General features: G+C 37.6%; 3 protein-coding genes across 3 annotated transcripts; 1 reads left to right on the top strand and 2 right to left on the bottom strand.

Annotated features, from left to right (window-relative positions):
- Positions 1-505: 505 nt before the first annotated feature.
- On the bottom strand, positions 506-3,071 carry LOC138855760 (decapping and exoribonuclease protein-like). Its single transcript, XM_070105660.1, has 5 exons — positions 3,054-3,071; positions 2,314-2,973; positions 1,332-1,479; positions 880-1,096; positions 506-819 (listed from the first exon to the last, which is right to left on the bottom strand). Exons 2-5 carry the CDS (start codon positions 2,867-2,869, stop codon positions 604-606), a joined length of 1,137 nt encoding a protein of 378 aa, XP_069961761.1. The 5' UTR covers positions 2,870-2,973; positions 3,054-3,071; the 3' UTR covers positions 506-603.
- Positions 3,072-13,841: 10,770 nt separating this feature from the next.
- Positions 13,842-16,529, bottom strand: LOC138855759 (uncharacterized). The gene is made up of 5 exons (XM_070105659.1): positions 16,502-16,529; positions 15,762-16,421; positions 14,735-14,882; positions 14,283-14,499; positions 13,842-14,222 (listed from the first exon to the last, which is right to left on the bottom strand). Exons 2-5 carry the CDS (start codon positions 16,315-16,317, stop codon positions 14,007-14,009), a joined length of 1,137 nt encoding a protein of 378 aa, XP_069961760.1. The 5' UTR covers positions 16,318-16,421; positions 16,502-16,529; the 3' UTR covers positions 13,842-14,006.
- Positions 16,530-18,184: 1,655 nt separating this feature from the next.
- On the top strand, positions 18,185-22,647 carry LOC138857087 (uncharacterized). Its single transcript, XM_070108530.1, has 4 exons — positions 18,185-18,851; positions 21,760-21,915; positions 22,000-22,213; positions 22,266-22,647. Exons 1-4 carry the CDS (start codon positions 18,508-18,510, stop codon positions 22,491-22,493), a joined length of 942 nt encoding a protein of 313 aa, XP_069964631.1. The 5' UTR covers positions 18,185-18,507; the 3' UTR covers positions 22,494-22,647.
- Positions 22,648-23,356: the final 709 nt, after the last annotated feature.

Genomic DNA, 23,356 nt, shown 5'->3' with positions numbered 1-23,356 from the left:
CAGAATAGACCCTGACATACCAAACACATGTCCTGCATGCAATGAGTCTCCGCATGACACTAACCACCTCTTTGCATGCCCAACAAACCCCACTCATCTAACACCCCTCTCTCTATGGTCCGACCCCGTCGAAACAGCTCGTTTCCTGGGCCTTCCGTTAGATGACCTCGACGACAACAAATCTAGAATTTATCACCCAAACGGGGATTAGATAATCGTTACAACAACAACAACAACAACCAATTGGGCCGTCTAAAGGAAGTAATAATCCAGCCACCTTAGACAAATAGCGGAGGAATTGTGTTCCTTCGAGACAACTCCAGGCCATACACATTGATAATAACTCCAGAACGACCAGAAGCAACGAGAGCTTGGTTGATACGGATGAAAAGGGTATTATGAAATTAGCTTAAAAAAGCAACGGGTCATTCTAACTATGCTAAATAAAACCTTTAATTTATTGCATTAACAATTTTTCTGTTTAGTTATTAATAATATAAAAACGTTATCATTCATATAAATGTACATATGTTTGTATGTAAGTATATACTTATCCATACGTGTATTATGTGATATAGCATGGATATTATATGTATAATGTTTTTAGTGCGAAGTACGCTGTTTACATTTCTTTATATAATCATCTGAAAGGAAAGAGAGATCTGTTTTGCCTGCATGGACTTTGAATTTAATACATCTTGTGGAGGAGTCAAACTCGTAGACTGTATATGGACAATCTACTTGCGCCATTGTTTTCTCTACCAATTTAAGTACGGAGTGTAGAAAACGTATACAAACGTGCGGTTTCCATTTACGATTCTAAAATGTTAACAATATATAGATAATTTGAAAACAGAATATTACAATTAATATTTTTACTTTTGCCATCTCCTCAACTCGCGTGACTTGTACTGGAGTGCACACAATGCCGTTCTGATCTCTCAGGCCAATGCAAATATCGCTTGTCTTAGCTAAATACGCCTGTAGCCACCAGAGCAAACACTTTGGATGATCTAAAATATCTCCGTTCCAATTATTTTTATTCAATTGCTTAGTCATTATGAATCGAAGTCTATTAATTTCTTCCGTGTTAGGACTAAAAAGGTTTAAGTACATCATTAGCGACAAATGTATTATTATATAAATATACATATCAATAATTAATAAAATTTTTATCAAAAGTGTTTTTTTATAAGCCACTTTAATGTGTTTTGGTTAGTGTTGCGAATTTGTTTACTCATATTTTTGGTTTTGGACAATTTAATTTTTATACAAGTACAAATTTCCATCAGTTTAGATTCTAAATTTAACAATATTGAAATAGAACTTACGTGTTTTCAACCTTGCGATCAGACATAATACCAGCGATCTCTGCTGAATAGATTAGATCAAATTCTTTCATTGAGGTTTTAATGATGCAAAAAATTGGGTTATTGTCATCAACAGGTTTATCGATTTCAGGTTCCGAATTTGGACTATCTAAATATCATAAAATTAAAAGCTTAAATTATTTAGAGTCTTCCATGTAAATATTATATATAGCATATATGTATGTGTGTTGTACATGTGAGTATTCTGTTAGTTATAACTACAGTTGTTGTTGGAGCGGTTATCTAATCTCAGCTGGGGGGTAGGGTTCAAATTGGTTGTCATGGAAGTCATCTAACGGCAGGTCCAAGAAACGTGTTGACAAAGTCGGACCATAGAGAGGTTAAATCAGTGGGATTCATTTCGTATGCAAAGAGGTTGTTTGAGTCATGCAGAAATGCATTGCACACCGGACATATATATATATATTTGGTATGTCGGGAACAATTGTAGATAAGTAGGAGTTTAACCTGCTACAATATCCAGAACGAAGTTGCGCAAGGACGAATCTAGATTCTCCCGGCAAGTACACCATTCCCTGCGAGGGAGTCGGTGAAGGTGTTAACGGCTCCACTGTGAATGGCGGTCAGTGCGTGTCTAAAGTTATTGCGTCCGTAGTTCGGTCGGCGTATTGTTCAATATCCTCGACGTAAGCAAAGAATGACCACTTGATGCTCCTAGGAGGGGGTTCCGCTCCAAGGAGACGACTACAGAAACTGCTTGGAGAGGAGTGCATTGTGTTCCTTAACTAGAAGCATGCAAGCCTCCCTATGTAGGTGTTTTACAGGGCTCATCAGGAGACGTCCTGTAATCGTACGGAATGCAGTGCTGTGATTAGATATAAAGGAATCCTAGGTGTAAGGTTATTTGCAAATTCTACTGCCAAATGACTTCAATGCTTTTTGTTCGTATGAAATCATACGAGCAAGTAATCAGGATACTCACCAGAAAAGCATAACTGCATAAATTTTTGATGATATGTATGATATGCAGCCCTTTGTTCAAAATTAGTTATCGTACATTTTTCTTGCATGTGAAATGCGCCACAATATTTTGTAACAAGAAACGTCGTATTACGCGGTCCATTTAGAGGATATGGTATAAGCATAATGTCTGTCAAGACTCCACGTTGACATAAAATCACTCTGCGTTTAGAATCATATTGTGTCTGCCGAGATCCGGATGGTGTATGTGCATCCGGCTGCAGAATGTTTTCATCGTTTTCTATAACGTATTTTTCTACTTTATTAAGCCCAAATTTATTCATCTGCCTGAAAATGAATTGATCGAATCCTTCATTTAAATCCAGTGGATATGATGTTGGCTTTTTAAAATACGAAAGATGCACGTCGTTGTTATTGCTATTAAGGCCCCGGCAAGAGTAAATATTAAGGATTTGTGGGCGGGCCAGGTTAAATGCTGGCTGCTTATCATCGGTAATGTCACTTGGCCGTAATTTCATCAGCTCTTTAAAGTCATCGCTTGAATTATTGATAGGCATTGTTTTTCTTTCTTTTATATAAAGTTTATTCCCAATAAAATGAACTTGAATTCATTCACCACGAACTTTTGTCGAAAGGGACAAGTGATAATAACATTGTAAATCTAGATTATACAATAGAATATATATAATAAGCACCAAAAAGCACAGTTCAACGTCGTCTACATCAAAGAACTTCTTTCACTATGTTTTCTGGTTCAACAGGCTGATATTCAATAACAATGACTGATGACTAAGTGAATGAGTAAGATGTACATATATGTGTAATTAAATTTCAAAGATAAAGTATAACAAGAAGGGGCATCCCCATTTATATTTCATATGTATGTTAAAGTTACAATAAATTTTATCCATGTTATAAATTCTCTCTTTATTAGCAATTCTCTTTAAAAATTAATTCATTTATGTTAGCATGATAGCATTTAATAAAAGCCCCTAAAGCTAAAATCGAAATAATTAAAATCAATTAAATAATAAAAAATTAATTCATAAATAAAAATTAATTAATTCATTAATTAATTAGTTAAAATAATAATTAATATAAAAAAATCTTTCAACCTATCATCTTTTTCCCATTCTTTGGGATATTTTTGAACATATTTTTTTTTCTTAAAGCTTTTCATTTTATTAGTTGTGTTCATTATTTGTGTTAAAACAAAATCCATAGTTATTGTGCAGTGTTTAAAATATAAAACTTGATCCCTACTAGACTCAGAACATGTCAACATTTCAACAGTAAATTCCACTGAGGGACGTAGACTGCAATATAGATGCGTGAATCATCTGAATCAGCGTGAGTACAACCAGAGAACGTATATCCAGAGAACGTATATCATATTGTATGTATTTTACGTTCTCTGGTTTAAAGTTGTACCAGAGAACGTAAAATACATACAATATGATATACGTTCTCTGGATATACGTTCTCTGGTTTGTGTATACATTATTTGTTCGGCAATGTCATTTATACATACATATGTATATGTGTGTACATATAATCAATGCGCGCACATATATTGTGTTGATATATGATAAAATTATGATTTGAATTTCTGAATCCGCACATTCAAATGTGCTTGTGCAGATATATGTACATATGATTATATATAAGATTAATATGATAAAAGATGTACATATGTACATATACATATATTGTAATAAATTTAATCTCTATTAGGAAAGTATATTATGTAAAAACTAAATAAAATCATTAAATTGCCAAATTGACTATATATAATATTTTTAAAATTACATAATTTTATTAGAATGTTATCAGTTTTGCATGTTTTCATAAAAATTCGCAAAATGATATTCATATCAATAAATATGATTGCATATACGCGTATAAAAATATAAGCCAAATGAGTAAAGAAACAGCTCATCGCATTTTGTTAGGTTTTTACAATTCACACGCTGGTCCGTAATTGGACCTTCTCTATATTTTACGTTCTCTGATAAAAGGTTGTGTCGATAGGAAATGTGCTTCCTCTTACGAAATAAGTGTTTGTACCCATATTGTCAAAAAAAAATGTTTTATGTTTTTCTTATGAATTTTCTGTTAACAATTTAATGCTTTTGTGTGATTTACAATCCATGCGTATTCAGTTATTACTCAAAAAACTCGCTTTCTTTGTTTGAAATTATTGAAAATTTTATTTTTGAATCATAAAATAAAAACAATTCAAAGCAAAATGGGTGATTACTTTTGAAAAATTGTTGTTTTTGGACTGTCGATACAACCTTTTATAATTGAATCATGATTCACCACCAAAACCATTACCATGAATCAAATATGATATTTAAAGCTCTGATTACATTCAGCGGATGTATGTATAATGTATAATATAAGTATATAAATATGTATAATATAATCAAGACAAAGGTGAATTCATTCGGAATTGTTCACTTTAATTGTTGCAACGATTTCGTGATTTCTAAGTTATAGAACATAAAAGTATTCATATTATAGCTTCATCATTTATTGTTAAAATGGCTACTTCCGCAAATTACAACGAGTACGAAGTGCTTGTCGAATTGCAAGCAAGTGTACTCACTAATGAGAATAGTTTACCACCATTTTATCTGAGTCGACCGAAAATACAGAAAGTCTACGCTTCCCAAAGTTGTGGAGGAAATTACAGTGATGCGCGTTTACTATATTTTAAATTGCCGTAACCTTGCTCCTATCCAATAGATTTGAAAAAGGGATCTGAGCAACATATCTTCCGGCGACGTTGGGAGTTTTCAAATATGTTGGATATTACCCAAAAATATGTATTGGACACAAAACAAAATGTTCTCCAACCGCAAGGCTCTGAAAACCAAACACCACATCAGTCATTAAATACCGAGGACGACGTGTCATATCAGCAACGACAAAATTCAAAACGAAAATTAGTTCTGAGTAACCGTGGGTGCTTAAGCAACATCATGGCTATACCGTATCGTTTGGAGGCAAATACATATAACGACAGAACATTTTTTGCTACACGGTATTGTGGCGTTTTTCATATCTCTGACTGCAGATGGAGAACTGATAATTCAAGCACCGTTAAATTTCATAGTAAATTTCAGCAAACTTGTTTCTCTGATAAGTAAAACTCAATTAAAAGTACTAAAATCTGTTGACAATATTTGGCAACTTTGTTTTATACCCCGAACAGGGTATATTAAGTTTGCCACGAAGTTTGTAATACCCAGAAGGAAACGTCGGAGACCGTATAAAATATATGCATCAATGATCAGCATGATGAGCTGAGTTGATTTAGCTCTGTCCGTCTGTCTGTATATACGCGAACTAGTCCCTCAGTTTTTAAGCTATCGATCTGAAATTTTGCAGCTGTCCTTTTCTCACTAAGAAGCTGCTCATTTGTTAGATTAGATTAGATTAGTTTCGAGGTATGCACCGCGACCTATGGTCTATTGTGCCCTCCCCTAAGTCATATCGTATCATCTAGGCCCAGCATGTTGATAAATTCCAAAATTCTGCTGGGTGCTAGTGAGGCGATACGATCCCTGGGTGGAAACATGGATCCCAGGGCCTTGATTCTGCGTCTGCAGACTGCTGTGCAGTTCATCAGCAGATGCTCAGGGGTTTCCGGCTCTATGTCGCAGAACCGGCAGTTTGCAGAAGAGGCTATGCCCATGTTAAAGAGGTGCTTCTTGAGCCTGCAGTGGCCGGTGTAGAACGCTGCCAGTAGCCGGAATTTGTTTCTGGGGAGATTAATTATGGCTTTGAACCGCTTGAGGTCGTAACCCCCCAATAGCAGTCTGGCATGGTGCATGCCCTGGAGTTGTTGCCAATGTATCTCCCTGCCTGCTCTTTCCTCCCTTCGGAGGAGCTCTTTGAGGGTATGTGGACCAACCGCTATGTATGGTTCCGGCCCTACCATTTTTGTAGAGGCTGCAGAGCGGGCTAACTGGTCAGCTAGTTCGTTCCCAGCTATACCCCTATGGCCAGGCACCCAAATAAGGTGCACTCGGTTGTGCTCAGATAGGCTGTTCAGCCGTTCTATACACTCCATCACTAGAAGCGATCTGACCTCATAGGCAGAGATCGCTTTTAGTGCCGCCTGACTATCGCTGAGTATAGCAATACTTTTATTGCGATAGTTGCGTTGGAGGTTTATCCCTACACACCGACTTATAGCATAGACCTCGGCTTGGAAAATGCTCGGGAAACTTCCCATGGGAATGGAGAGTTTGGTGCTTGGCCCAGCGACCCCTGCACCAATCCCCTTCTCCGTTTTCGATCCGTCGGTGTACCACTTGATGGTGCCACCCCTTAACAGCCGGTCCAGTGAAGAGTCATTCCACTCAGATTTGCTGCCAAGGGTTACTTGAAACTTCCTGCTGAAGTTTACTACTTTGGTAATGCTATCCCTTGGGAGAAGGGCTAGTGGTATTTCTTCACTTAGCTCTTTCATCTGTTGGGACGAGATTACCTTCCCTTTGCCAGCTCCCTCTGCCGTCATTTGGAGCAGAGTTCGTTTGGCAGTCTGTTTGATTACCAGGTGACTTCCAGTGCTGCGGTCGGACACGTTCGCATTGCTCCCGACACGCAGATGCAGGCAAGTCTTTGCAGCTTCGACAGTTTAAGTCCTACCGAAGTCTGCGATGCTTCCGAACCCCACGATACCGCTCCATACGTGATAATCGGTCTCACGATCATGGTGTACATCCACCTGATAGTCCTTGGGGAGCATCCCCAGGATTTTCCAGCAAAGTCGGTTGCACACCATGAGTGCTTTAGTAGCTTTGGTTAAGGTCTGGTTCACATGCCGATTCCATCGTAGTGTGGAATCCAGCGTGAGGCCCAGGTACTTGACCGTGCTGGCCATCTCAACCACTCTGCCGTCCAGGGATATACTCCTGAGGCCCGGCAGTGACCTCCGTCTGGTGAAGGGAATGATTGTAGTTTTAGCGGGGTTGATGCTTAAGCCAACCCCAATACACCATCCCTTTGCCAGTCCCAATCCCCTCTGAACGATATCGCAGAGTGTGTCTTCAAATTTTCCCCTAGCTAAGATAACAATGTCATCCGCATATCCCTGACAGCGGATTCCATTGCTAGTCCGCCGCTCAAGGAGATCGTCCACAACTAGGCTCCAAAGTAGGGGGGATAGCAGCCGAAGTTAACGTTTTTCCTTGTTTTTTTTTTTTTTTTGTTAAATGGCATTTTGTGTTATCTTCTGTACATACATACGTAAATATGTTTAAGTATATGTCGAAGGAAAATCGCGATTATAAAAATTCATTCTCTTTCAACATTCAACATTCCTTCAAAAAGGAACTCATTTATGGTCGGTACTAACTTGCGGTACATTTGTTGCCACTCAAGAGTTTATTGTTGCTTCGTTTTGGGTCGTGATCACCGAAATGCCCCAAAGTGCATTATGCTTCACGATGTGAACAGTTACCGACGTTCCGCCCTTCCGTACTTACCGCCCGTATTAAACAAAATGTATCAAATGTTATGCCCGTAGTGACAACGTAGAAATCAGTTGTGTTTAAAAAAAAAATGTTTAATTGTTAGTCCCAAATACCGGATTAGAATACAAAAAAATGTAATCCCAAATACCGTTAAAATAAAATAAAATAGTTAATACTATATCCTTCAATACTCTAGAGCACTGGTTTGTAACCTTACATGTTTAAAATAAAATTTTTAATTTGTAATCTCAAACATTTTGGATTAAAAATTATATTTTTATTAGATGAGTAATCTGAAAATCGGAATTAAAAAATGAAATTTTAATTTTTGATCCCATGAATGTTGGGTTACATATTGGATTTTCAATTTTTGAATTAAAAAGTTCGCAACCCTACAGTCGATCCACTTTTATAGATGAAAACGGAATATTTCAAGTTTTTTTTTGTTAGTCTGCTAATATACTGTTGAGTCTGGAGAATTGCATATTCATTTTCCGGGGTCAAGACCAATAGTCATGTTTATTAAGGGGGCATGTTTGTTCAAATTTAGTTTACTCTATCTAGCCCCTAGTGGCAGTCGAAAGAAGTTTATATGCAATAAACAATAGAATTGTAATTTTTGCAATATATAATATATTTTTCTTCATTCATCATTAAATTTTTATTACAAGATAATCCTGACATGCATCCCAATACCGATGTACCCGTAAATGATGATGCATTCATTAGTGGAATTTTTCATTCCACCATCAAAGAATTTGATCTAATTTACTCTGGAGAAATCATGGGAATAGTTTCAAATCATAAGATTGATGATATGTAAGATTGTATTCAAAGAGAGCGTATTAGACGTAAAACTATTTTATATATTAAAGCATATATGCGTATTCAAATCCTTTATAGGCAAAATATAGAAAACATTAACAAATTGAGGTTTATCAATACAAAACTATTTTGGAAAACAAGATTGCCGGATATTTGGAAAGATCCCAAATGCTTGCTCTGGTGGCTTCAATCATATTTGGCAAACACTGCAGATATATCTGCCGGATTAAAAGAGAGCGATGGGTGCATACATAGCCCAATACAGCTGAAGCCAGTAAAAAATCTACCAAAAGTAAGTTATATTCTTTAATTCAAAAATTACGAATTTAATTAAATATTTTTAGAATCAAAAGTGGAAACCGCATATTTGCATCTGATTCCTGCTCACCATGCTACAAATAATAGAAAAATCCATGTCTTCAGTTGATTGTCCATATACTGTTTTTGAATTTGTATATGACTCATACGCAAAGTGTATTAAATTGAAAAAGCACATTGGTAAAACGGAATATTCCTTCTTAACCGAAGAGTACATAGAACGTTGCAGAATACAAACATCTAAGACATGTTAATCTACCAATCTACCTAAAAGAAACTGTACCTCTTTTGTTATATTGATTGTAACATCAAATGTTTACTAAATTTAAGAAAAATGTGTATTTTTTATTTGTAATGCATAAATTTGAATAATAGGTGCAAAATAAAGGTAAATAATATTCTTATAAACGCGTTTGTATTGACAAAATGTACGATTTGGGTGTGGGAGCACTGAAAATCGGCCGACTTCCAGTTTTTACGTTCCACTGTCGTGGGAAGTCGTGGGAACGGTGGAAACGTTCATTATATAAGGTTGTCAAATATCTCCCTTCCGCTTTTTTGCTCTTCATTCAATTCTTTATAAAAAGTGTTACAGTGATCGGATTTAGTTAAAATATGCGCCGTTTTGTTCGATGATCTGTTTCCATCTAGACGGCAACTTCATAATACCTTCCTCGTAGAAGCCCCCCTCCTTATTTGCGAAGAATTCGGACAGCCACTTTTCACAAGCCTCTTTTGAGTTCAACTTCACACCACCAAGGGCATTCGCCATGGACAGGAACAGGTGGTAATCACTTTGCGCTACGTCCGGGCTATATGGTGGATGCGATAAAACCTCCCATCCGAGCTGCCGTAGCTTCTGACGAGTCATCAACGAAGTGTGTGGTCTGGCGTTGTCCTAGTGGAACACTACACCCTTCCTGTTGGCCAATTCTGGACGCTTCTGGTCGATCGCCTGCTTCAAGCGGTCCAGTTGTTCGCAGTAGATGGTAGAATTAAGCGTCTGGCCATATGGGAGCAGCTCATAGTGGATGATTCCCTTTCAATCCCACCAAACACACAGCAAAACCTTCCTGGCCGTCAATCCCGGCTTGGCCACTATTTGGGACGATTCACCGGCCTTCGACCACGACCGTTTTCGCTTGATATTGTCGTATGTGATCCATTTTTCGTAGCCAGTCACCATCCGCTTCAAGAATGGGACGAGTTCGTTCCGTTTCAGCAGCATATCGCAGGCGTTGATTCGGTCCAGAAGGAAAACATTAAACTTTTTTTTTGTATCCAGCCTTCTGCAGATGGTTCAAAATGGTTTGGTGACTAACTCCCATCTCCTGGGCGATGTCACGAGATGCCATATGCCGGTCTAACTCGATGTATTCCATGATTTGATCGGTATTTGTCTTATCCATGGTGTCGTTTTCACCAGCTCTGAATCGTCGAAACCATTCCTCCGCGGTTCGAAGTGATAGAGTACCATCCCCCAAAACACCATTAATCTCACGGAACGTTTCTCTAGCGGATTTGCCTTTAACGAAGGAAAACTTTAAAATAGCGCGAATTTCGGCGTTAGTGAACTCCATGTTTACACGTCTATAACTGTTGAACGCAATATTCAAACTAATCATGCATAGCGTTGTTTTGTAGGCTTTCAAATTATGTATAGAGTTGCCAGATACGAGCTCTGTAGCGCTTTGTACATAGCCGCGAAATTCAAAAGACAAAAAAGCGGAAGGGAGATATTGACATGCCTTATATTCATTCATAAACAATTTATTGTATGTAGCTTCAAGCCTTCAAAAATACTTATATACGTCATGTTTAATAAAAAGTTTCAATAGTTGATAACGAAGGAAAGTACTCGTATATACTGTCATGTGACCTGGATTGCGAATTTTTGAAGAGAATACTTCCAGCCATAAAAACATTGTAGCAATGCATATGTGGTTGTTTTCGCTCACTAGCCGACATATGTACTTATATACATTTCGGTGTGTAGTGTGAGAAAAAAATTAAATGTGTATATTTTTTCACAAACAAAAGATATATACGTTCACTTTATTCAGGCGTGTTGTAAAATACGTTAGTTGTCGAAATCAGAATTGAAACCGATCAAAAAATGTAGTAGGTGTCATGAATTCAGATATTATTGATTTGACGTTCGAAGCAGAAATTGTATCGGTTTTGGGTGTCGCGGAAACCAATTTATCGGTTTTGTTATCAGAAACAAAACAAGAGGATAGCCGTTAACAGACTTGGAGTGTAAGTTAAGAAAATAATTTATATTATTGTTACGATTTAGTTTATGATGATTTCTATAAGAGAAAACATAAGAATAAAACACAAAATGTCATATTGCGTCTTTATTCAGTCGATAATGTGATATAAATCTGTAAGGTTAGCATGTATACAAGCGTACAAGTAAATGCAGGCCAAATTTTACATACGATTCCCGTGGTGCATCAGGTGGATTAATGTGATCTCTTAATATCTTTCTTGTAATTTCATATACATACATCTTTTATCAAATTAATCTTATATAGTCATATGTATGTATATCTGCACATGCACATTTTAATGTACGGATTCAGAAATGCAAATCATAATTTTATCACTTATCAATAAATTATACAACAAATAATGCATACACAAACAAACATACATACATATGAATATCCGTACACATGTAAATATGTCACCCGCAAAAACTAAAAACATTGTTCTACAAAAACAACAATGGTCACAAGTCAATATGTCAGCCAAATAGGCGAAGCCCAAATTTATAGTAAATCACACAACAACAACATTTTCATTCATGAACGCAGGCGTACTTTCAACAAGCAACCTCGCTTCATTCATAAAAACAGACACCCTCTCATCTCCCCGAGCATGCGTTTGCCCACAAGCTTCTTTTCGCGACGATGGCAAAAGCTAAAAATCATAAATTGAACAAATTTCTGATATTCCCTCTGGAAGGGAAAAGTTGCAACCACGCAAGCCCACAAAACACAGAAAAAATTGACAAAACTGGCAACAAAGCTTTTGTCGATTTAAAATATTTTACAATTTAAATTTACAATTTTCAAATATTTTTCCGTGCAGAGAAACACGCTCATCTTTTTCAGTTCCCCTGCGAAGCATGAAATATTTTGCTAATGGCCGCACTGTGAACCTTCTCTATGATATACGTTCTCTGGTACCACCACAGCACTTAGCGTCATAAACGCCCAGATAGTTCATGGCCTGAACCAGAAGCCACCCTGCGAGAGGACAATCCTCGTAGTGTTGGACTTGTCAAAAGCTTTTGACACAGTCAATCACGCAACGCTACTTGAGGACCTGGAACAATCACCGCTCCCTCCAGGGCTGAAGCGGTGGACCATGAACTACCTGAGCGGTCGGCACTCATCCGTACTATTTCGAGGTCAAAACTCCAAACTCAGGAAAATTAAACAGGGGGTTCCGCAGGGCGGTGTCCTCTCCCCGCTACTGTTTAATTTCTATATTTCAAAACTCCCCCAGCCACCAGCGGGAATTTCAATGACCTCGTACGCAGATGACTGTACGATATTGACGTTGGGCAATGGAATCGATGGCATGTGTTCAAAAGTAAACGGCTACCTCTCCGATCTTTCTCGCTTCTTTTCTGCAAGGAACCTAACACTCTCCCCCACTAAATCCACAGCGACCATCTTCACCAATTGGACGAAGGAGTACAGACTGGACCTGAACATTTCAGTCGATGACACAAAAATTCCGACAGTAAATAACCCTAAAATTTTAGGCGTCACTTTGGACAGTCTGTGCTCTTTCACTCCTCATACGACCGCGATAACTGCCAAAGTACAGAGCCGCAACAAAATCCTCAAGTCGCTTGCCGGCAGCTCATGGGGAAAAGACAAAGAAACGTTGTTGGCAACATACAAGGCAATCGGCCGGCCGGTCCTCAATTATGCAGCCGCAATATGGTCGCCTGGATGCAGTGACACGCAGAAGAAGAAGCTTCAGACTTGTCAGAACACTGCACTCCGGACTATCACGGGATGCCTCTTGATGTCTCCAATCGAACATCTACATAGCGAGGCCCGTATGCTTCCGGTTAAGGAACATAACGAGCTCCTCTCCAAGCAGTTTCTGCTGGGATGTTTTCGCAGAAACCACCCCTGCAGTCGCCTGCTTGTAGCGGAGCCGCCTCCTAGGAACATCAAGAGGTCCTTCCTTGACTACGTCGACGACATTAGACAGTACGCCGACCAGACTTCGGACGTAACTAACTTCAGACAGGCACTGACCGCCATTCACAGTGGAGCAATTAACACCTTTACCGACTCCCTCTCAGTGAATGGCGTAATACGAGTCAAACCACCACCCATTGCAGACACAGAGCTCGAGTTGCCTCGCGAATCTAGAGTGACCCTCGCGCAACTTCGTTCTGGATACTGTAGCAGTTTAAACTCCTACCTATCCAGAATAGACCCTGACATACCAAACACATGTCCTGCATGCAATGAGTCTCCGCATGACACTAACCACCTCTTTGCATGCCCAACAAACCCCACTCATCTAACACCCCTCTCTCTATGGTCCGACCCCGTCGAAACAGCTCGTTTCCTGGGCCTTCCGTTAGATGACCTCGACGACAACAAATCTAGAATTTATCACCCAAACGGGGATTAGATAATCGTTACAACAACAACAACAACAACCAATTGGGCCGTCTAAAGGAAGTAATAATCCAGCCACCTTAGACAAATAGCGGAGGAATTGTGTTCCTTCGAGACAACTCCAGGCCATACACATTGATAATAACTCCAGAACGACCAGAAGCAACGAGAGCTTGGTTGATACGGATGAAAAGGGTATTATGAAATTAGCTTAAAAAGCAACGGGTCATTCTAACTATGCTAAATAAAACCTTTAATTTATTGCATTAACAATTTCTCTGTTTAGTTATTAATAATATAAAAACGTTATCATTCATATAAATGTACATATGTTTGTATGTAAGTATATACTTATTATGTGTATTATGTGATATAGCATGGATATTATATGTATAATGTTTTTAGTGCGAAGTACGCTGTTTAAATTTCTTTATATAATCATCTGAAAGGAAAGAGAGATCTGTTTTGCCTGCATGGACTTTGAATTTAATACATCTTGTGGAGGAGTCAAACTCGTAGACTGTATATGGACAATCTACTTGCGCCATTGTTTTCTCTACCAATTTAAGTACGGAGTGTAGAAAACGTATACAAACGTGCGGTTTCCATTTACGATTCTAAAATGTTAACAATATATAGATAATTTGAAAACAGAATATTACAATTAATATTTTTACTTTTGCCATCTCCTCAACTCGCGTGACTTGTACTGGAGTGCACACAATGCCGTTCTGATCTCTCAGGCCAATGCAAATATCGCTTGTCTTAGCTAAATACGCCTGTAGCCACCAGAGCAAACACCTTGGATGATCTAAAATATCTCCGTTCCAATTATTTTTATTCAATTGCTTAGTCATTATGAATCGAAGTCTATTAATTTCTTCCGTGTTAGGACTAAAAAGGTTTAAGTACATCATTAGCGACAAATGTATTATTATATAAATATACATATCAATAATTAATAAAATTTTTATCAAAAGTGTTTTTTTATAAGCCACTTTAATGTGTTTTGGTTAGTGTTGCGAATTTGTTTATTCATATTTTTGGTTTTGGACAATTTAATTTTTATACAAGTACAAATTTCCATCAGTTTAGATTCTAAATTTAACAATATTGAAATAGAACTTACGTGTTTTCAACCTTGCGATCAGACATAATACCAGCGATCTCTGCTGAATAGATTAGATCAAATTCTTTCATTGAGGTTTTAATGATACAAGAAATTGGGTTATTGTCATCAATAGGTTTATCGATTTCAGATTCCGAATTTGGACTATCTAAATATCATAAAATTAAAAGCTTAAATTATTTAGAGTCTTCCATGTAAATATTATATATAGCATATATGTATGTGTGTTGTACATGTAAGTACTCTGTTAGTTATAACTACAGTTGTTGTTGGAGCGGTTATCTAATCCCAGCTGGGGGGTAGGGTTCAAATTGGTTGTCATGGAAGTCATCTAACGGCAGGTCCAAGAAACGTGTTGACAAAGTCGGACCATAGAGAGGTTAAATCAGTGGGATTCATTTCGTATGCAAAGAGGTTGTTTGAGTCATGCAGAAATGCATTGCACACCGGACATATATATATAGGTATATTTGGTATGTCGAGAACAATTGTAGATAAGTAGGAGTTTAACCTGCTACAATATCCAGAACGAAGTTGCGCAAGGACGAATCTAGATTCTCCCGGCAACTGAAGCTCTTCGTCTGCTACGGGTGGTGGTTTAACACCTAGTACACCATTCCCTGCGAGGGAGTCGGTGAAGGTGTTAACGGCTCCACTGTGAATGACGGTCAGTGCGTGTCTAAAGTTATTGCGTCCGTAGTTCGGTCGGCGTATTGTTCAATATCCTCGACGTAAGCAAAGAATGACCACTTGATGCTCCTAGGAGGGGGTTCCGCTCCAAGGAGACGACTACAGAAACTGCTTGGAGAGGAGTGCATTGCGTTCCCTAACTAGAAGCATGCAAGCCTCCCTATGTAGGTGTTTTACAGGGCTCATCAGGAGACGTCCTGTAATCGTACGGAATGCAGTGCTGTGATTAGATATAAAGGAATCCTAGGTGTAAGGTTATTTGCAAATTCTACTGCCAAATGACTTCAATGATTTTTGTTCGTATGAAATCATACGAGCAAGTAATCAGGATACTCACCAGAAAAGCATAACTGCATAAATTTTTGATGATATGTATGATATGCAGCCCTTTGTTCAAAATTAGTTATCGTACATTTTTCTTGCATGTGAAATGCGCCACAATATTTTGTAACCAGAAACGTCGTATTACGCGGTCCATTTAGAGGATATGGTATAAGCATAATGTCTGTCAAGACTCCACGTTGACATAAAATCACTCTGCGTTTAGAATCATATTGTGTCTGCCGAGATCCGGATGGTGTATGTGCATCCGGCTGCAGAATGTTTTCATCGTTTTCTATAACGTATTTTTCTACTTTATTAAGCCCAAATTTATTCATCTGCCTGAAAATGAATTGATCGAATCCTTCATTTAAATCCAGTGGATATGATGTTGGCTTTTTAAAATACGAAAGATGCACGTCGTTGTTATTGCTATTAAGGCCCCGGCAAGAGTAAATATTAAGGATTTGTGGGCGGGCCAGGTAAAATGTTGGCTGCTTATCATCGGTAATTTCACTTGGCCGTAATTTCATCAGCTCTTTAAAGTCATCGCTTGAATTATTGATAGGCATTGTTTTTCTTTCTTTTATATAAAGTTTATTCCCAATAAAATGAACTTGAATTCATTCACCACGAACTTTTGTCGAAAGGGACAAGTGATAATAACATTGTAAATCTAGATTATACAATAGAATATATATAATAAGCACCAAAAAGCACAGTTCAACGTCGTCTACATCAAAGAACTTCTTTCACTATGTTTTCTGGTTCAACAGGCTGATATTCAATAACAATGACTGATGACTAAGTGAATGAGTAAGATGTACATATATGTTAAAGTTACAATAAATTTTATCCATGTTATAAATTCTCTCTTTTTTAGCAATTCTCTTTAAAAATTAATTCATTTATGTTAGCATGATAGCATTTAATAAAAGTCTTTAAATATAAAACAAAAGCCCCTAAAGCTAAAATCGAAATAATTAAAATCAATTAAATAATAAAAAATTAATTCATAAATAAAAATTACTTAATTCATTAATTAATTAGTTAAAATAATAATTAATATAAAAAAATCTTTCAACCTATCATCTTTTTCCCATTCTTTGGGATATTTTTGAACATATTTTTTTTCTTAAAGCTTTTCATTTTATTAGTTGTGTTCATTATTTGTGTTAAAACAAAATCCATAGTTATTGTGCAGTGTTTAAAATATAAAACTTGATCCCTACTAGACTCAGAACATGTCAACATTTCAACAGTAAATTCCACTGAGGGACGTAGACTGCAATATAGATGCGTGAATCATCTGAATCAGCGTGAGTACAACCAGAGAACGTATATCCAGAGAACGTATATCATATTGTATGTATTTTACGTTCTCTGGTACAACTTTAAACCAGAGAACGTAAAATACATACAATATGATATACGTTCTCTGGTTTGTGTATACATTATTTGTTCGGCAATGTCATTTATACATACATATGTATATGTGTGTACATATAAATCAATGCGCGCACATATATTGTGTTGATATATGATAAAATTATGATTTGAATTTCTGAATCCGCACATTCAAATGTGCTTGTGCAGATATATGTACATATGATTATATATAAGATTAATATAATAAAAGATGTACATATGTACATATACATATATTGTAATAAATTTAATCTCTATTAGGAAAGTATATTATGTAAAAACTAAATAAAATCATTAAATTGCCAAATTGACTATATATAATATTTTTAAAATTACATAATTTTATTAGAATGTTATCAGTTTTGCATGTTTTCATAAAAATTCGCAAAATGTTATTCATATCAATAAATATGATTGCATATACGCGTATAAAAATATAAGCCAAAAGAGTAAAGAAACAGCTCATCGCATTTTGTTAGGTTTTTACAATTCACACGCTGGTCCGTAATTGGACCTTCTCTATATTTTACGTTCTCTGATAAAAGGTTGTGTCGATAGGAAATGTGCTTCCTCTTACGAAATAAGTGTTTGTATCCATATTGTCAAAAAAAAATGTTTTATGTTTTTCTTATGAATTTTCTGTTAACAATTTAATGCTTTTGTGTGATTTACAATCCATGCGTATTCAGTTATTACTCAAAAAACTCGCTTTCTTGGTTTTAAATCATTGAAAAATTTATTTTTGAATCATAAAATAAAAACAATTCAAAGCAAAATGGGTGATTACTTTTGAAAAATTGTTGTTTTTGGACTGTCGATACAACCTTTTATAATTGAATCATGATTCACCACCAAAACCATTACCATGAATCAAATATGATATTTAAAGCTCTGATTACATTCAGCGGATGTATGTATAATGTATAATATAAGTATATAAATATGTATAATATAATCAAGACAAAGGCGAATTCATTCGGAATTGTTCACTTTAATTGTTGCAACGATTTCGTGATTTCTAAGTTATAGAACATAAAAGTATTCATATTATAGCTTCATCATTTATTGTTAAAATGGCTACTTCCGCAAATTACAACGAGTACGAAGTGCTTGTCGAATTGCAAGCAAGTGTACTCACTAATGAGAATAGTTTACCACCATTTTATCTGAGTCGACCGAAAATACAGAAAGTCTACGCTTCCCAAAGTTGTGGAGGAAATTACAGTGATGCGCGTTTACTATATTTTAAATTGCCGTAACCTTGCTCCTATCCAATAGATTTGAAAAAGGGATCTGAGCAACATATCTTCCGGCGACGTTGGGAGTTTTCAAATATGTTGGATATTACCCAAAAATATGTATTGGACACAAAACAAAATGTTCTCCAACCGCAAGGCTCTGAAAACCAAACACCACATCAGTCATTAAATACCGAGGACGACGTGTCATATCAGCAACGACAAAATTCAAAACGAAAATTAGTTCTGAGTAACCGTGGGTGCTTAAGCAACATCATGGCTATACCGTATCGTTTGGAGGCAAATACATATAACGACAGAACATTTTTTGCTACACGGTATTGTGGCGTTTTTCATATCTCTGACTGCAGATGGAGAACTGATAATTCAAGCACCGTTAAATTTCATAGTAAATTTCAGCAAACTTGTTTCTCTGATAAGTAAAACTCAATTAAAAGTACTAAAATCTGTTGACAATATTTGGCAACTTTGTTTTATACCCCGAACAGGGTATATTAAGTTTGCCACGAAGTTTGTAATACCCAGAAGGAAACGTCGGAGACCGTATAAAATATATGCATAAATGATCAGCATGATGAGCTGAGTTGATTTAGCTCTGTCCGTCTGTCTGTATATATACAAACTAGTCCCTCAGTTTTTATGCTATCGATCTGAAATTTTGCAGCTGTCCTTTTCTCACTAAGAAGCTGCTCATTTGTTAGATTAGATTAGATTAGTTTCGAGGTATGCACCGCGACCTATGGTCTATTGTGCCTCGTCATATCGTATCATCTAGGCCCAGCATGTTGATAAATTCCAAAATTCTGCTGGGTGCTAGTGAGGCGATACGATCCCTGTGTGGAAACATGGATCCCAGGGCCTTGATTCTGCGTCTGCAGACTATGCCCATGTTAAAGAGGTGCTTCTTGAGCCTGCAGTGGCCGGTGTAGAACGCTGCCAGTAGCCGGAATTTGTTTCTGGGGAGATTAATTATGGCTTTGAACCGCTTGAGGTCGTAACCCCCCAATAGCAGTCTGGCATGGTGCATGCCCTGGAGTTGTTGCCAATTTATCTCCCTGCCTGCTCTTTCCTCCCTTCGGAGGAGCTCTTTGAGGGTATGTGGACCAACCGCTATGTATGGTTCCGGCCCTACCATTTTTGTAGAGGCTGCAGAGCGGGCTAACTGGTCAGCTAGTTCGTTCCCAGCTATACCCCTATGGCCAGGCACCCAAATAAGGTGCACTCGGTTGTGCTCAGATAGGCTGTTCAGCCGTTCTTTACACTCCATCACTAGAAGCGATCTGACCTCATAGGCAGAGATCGCTTTTAGTGCCGCCTGACTATCGCTGAGTATAGCAATACTTTTATTGCGATAGTTGCGTTGGAGGTTTATCCCTACACACCGACTTATAGCATAGATCTCGGCTTGGAAAATGCTCGGGAAACTTCCCATGGGAATGGAGAGTTTGGTGCTTGGCCCAGCGACCCCTGCACCAATCCCCTCCTCCGTTTTCGATCCGTCGGTGGTGCTACCCCTTAACTGCCGGTCCAGTGAAGAGTCATTCCACTCAGATTTGCTGCCAAGGGTTACTTGAAACTTCCTGCTGAAGTTTACTACTTTGGTAATGCTATCCCTTGGGAGAAGGGCTAGTGGTATTTCTTCACTTAGCTCTTTCATCTGTTGGGACGAGATTACCTTCCCTTTGCCAGCTCCCTCTGCTGTCATTTGGAGCAGAGTTCGTTTGGCAGTCTGTTTGATTACCAGGTGACTTCCAGTGCTGCGGTCGGACACGTTCGCATTGCTCCCGACACGCAGATGCAGGCAAGTCTTTGCAGCTTCGACAGTTTAAGTCCTACCGAAGTCTGCGATGCTTCCGAACCCCACGATACCGCTCCATACGTGATAATCGGTCTCACGATCATGGTGTACATCCACCTGATAGTCCTTGGGGAGCACCCCCAGGATTTTCCAGCAAAGTCGGTTGCACACCATGAGTGCTTTAGTAGCTTTGGTTAAGGTCTGGTTCACATGCCGATTCCATCGTAGTGTGGAATCCAGCGTGAGGCCCAGGTACTTGATCGTGCTGGCCATCTCAACCACTCTGCCGTCCAGGGATATACTCCTGAGGCCCGGCAGTGACCTCCGTCTGGTGAAGGGAATGATTGTAGTTTTAGCGGGGTTGATGCTTAAGCCAACCCCAATACATCATCCCTTTGCCAGTCCCAATCCCCTCTGAACGATATCGCAGAGTGTGTCTTCAAATTTTCCCCTAGCTAAGATAACAATGTCATCCGCATATCCCTGACAGCGGATTCCATTGCTAGTCAGCCGCTCAAGGAGATCGTCCACAACTAGGCTCCAAAGTAGGGGGGATAGCAGACGAAGTTAACGTTTTTCCTTGTTTTTTGTTTTTTTTTTGTTAAATGGCATTTTGTGTTATCTTCTGTACATACATACGTAAATATGTTTAAGTATATGTCGAAGGAAAATCGCGATTATAAAAATTCATTCTCTTTCAACATTCAACATTCCTTCAAAAAGGAACTCATTTATAGTCGGTACTAACTTGCGGTACATTTGTTGCCACTCAAGAGTTTATTGTTGCTTCGTTTTGGGTCGTGATCACCGAAATGCCCCAAAGTGCATTATGCTTCACGATGTGAACAGTTACCGAAGTTCCGCCCTTCCGTACTTACCGCCCGTATTAAACAAAATGTATCAAATGTTATGCCCGTAGTGACAACGTAGAAATCAGTTGTTTTAAAAAAAAAAATGTTTAATTGTTAGTCCCAAATACCGGATTAGAATACAAAAAAATGTAATCCCAAATACCGTTAAAATAAAATAAAATAGTTAATACTATATCCTTCAATACTCTAGAGCACTGGTTTGTAACCTTACATGTTTAAAATAAAATTTTTAATTTGTAATCTCAAACATTTTGGATTAAAAATTATATTTTTATTAGTTGAGTAATCTGAAAATCGGAATTAAAAAATGAAAATTTAATTTTTGATCCCATGAATGTTGGGTTACATATTGGATTTTCAATTTTTGAATTAAAAAGTTCGCAACCCTACAGTCGATCCCCTTTTATAGATGAAAACGGAATATTTCAAGTTTTTTTTTGTTAGTCTGCTAATATACTGTTGAGTCTGGAGAATTGCATATTCATTTTTCGGGGTCAAGACCAATAGTCATGTCTATTAAGGGGGCATGTTTGTTCAAATTTAGTTTACTCTATCTAGCCCCTAGTGGCAGTCGAAAGAAGTTTATATGCAATAAACAATAGAATTGTAATTTTTGCAATATATAATATATTTTTCTTCATTCATCATTAAATTTTTATTACAAGATAATCCTGACATGCATCCCAATACCGATGTACCCGTAAATGATGATGCATTCATTAGTGGAATTTTTCATTCCACCATCAAAGAATTTGATCTAATTTACTCTGGAGAAATCATGGGAATAGTTTCAAAACATAAGATTGATGATATGTAAGATTGTATTCAAAGAGAGCGTATTAGACGTAAAACTATTTTATATATTAAAGCATATATGCGTATTCAAATCCTTTATAGGCAAAATATAGAAAACATTAACAAATTGAGGTTTATCAATACAAAACTATTTTGGAAAACAAGATTGCCGGATATTTGGAAAGATCCCAAATGCTTGCTCTGGTGGCTTCAATCATATTTGGCAAACACTGCAGATATATGTGCCGGATTGAAAGAGAGCGATGGGTGCATACATAGCCCAATACAGCTGAAGCCAGTAAAAAATCTACCAAAAGTAAGTTATATTCTTTAATTCAAAAATTACGAATTTAAATAAATATTTTTAGGATCAAAAGTGGAAACCGCATATTTGCATCCGATTCCTGCTCACCATGCTACAATTAATAGAAAAATCCATGTCTTCAGTTGATTGTCCATATACTGTTTTTGAATTTGTATATGACTCATACGCAAAGTGTATTAAATTGAAAAAGCACATTGGTAAAACGGAATATTCCTTCTTAACCGAAGAGTACATAGAACGTTGCAGAATACAAACATCTAAGACATGTTAATCTACCAATCTACCTAAAAGAAACTGTACCTATTTTGTTAAATTGATTGTAACATCAAATGTTTACTAAATTTAAGAAAAATGTGTATTTTTTATTTGTAATGCATAAATTTGAATAATAGGTGCAAAATAAAGGTAAATAATGTTCTTATAAACGCGTTTGTATTGAAAAAATGTACGATTTGGGTGTGGGAGCACTGAAAATCGGCCGACTTCCAGTTTTTACGTTCCACTGTCGTGGGAAGTCGTGGGAACGGTGGAAACGTTCATTATATAAGGTTGTCAAATATCTTCCTTCCGCTTTTTTGCTCTTCATTCAATGCTTTATAAAAAGTGTTACAGTGATCGGATTTAGTTAAAATATGCGCCGTTTTGTTCGATGATCTGTTTCCATCTAGACGGCAACTTCATAATACCTTCCTCGTAGAAGCCCCCCTCCTTATTTGCGAAGAATTCGGACAGCCACTTTTCACAAGCCTCTTTTGAGTTCAACTTCACACCACCAAGGGCATTCGCCATGGACAGGAACAGGTGGTAATCACTTGGCGCTACGTCCGGGCTATATGGTGGATGCGATAAAACCTCCCATCCGAGCTGCCGTAGCTTCTGACGAGTCATCAACGAAGTGTGTGGTCTGGCGTTGTCCTGGTGGAACACTACACCCTTCCTGTTGGCCAATTCTGGACGCTTCTGGTCGATCGCCTGCTTCAAGCGGTCCAGTTGTTCGCAGTAGATGGTAGAATTAAGCGTCTGGCCATATGGGAGCAGCTCATAGTGGATGATTCCCTTCCAATCCCACCAAACACACAGCAAAACCTTCCTGGCCGTCAATCCCGGCTTGGCCACTATTTGGGACGATTCACC

The sequence above is a fragment of the Bactrocera oleae genome, chromosome 2 (genome assembly GCF_042242935.1).
Source record: "Bactrocera oleae isolate idBacOlea1 chromosome 2, idBacOlea1, whole genome shotgun sequence".
Classification (NCBI taxonomy): Eukaryota; Metazoa; Arthropoda; class Insecta; order Diptera; family Tephritidae; genus Bactrocera; species Bactrocera oleae.
Note: the sequence above shows the minus strand (reverse complement) of the source record. Positions and strands in the feature narration are given on the sequence as shown.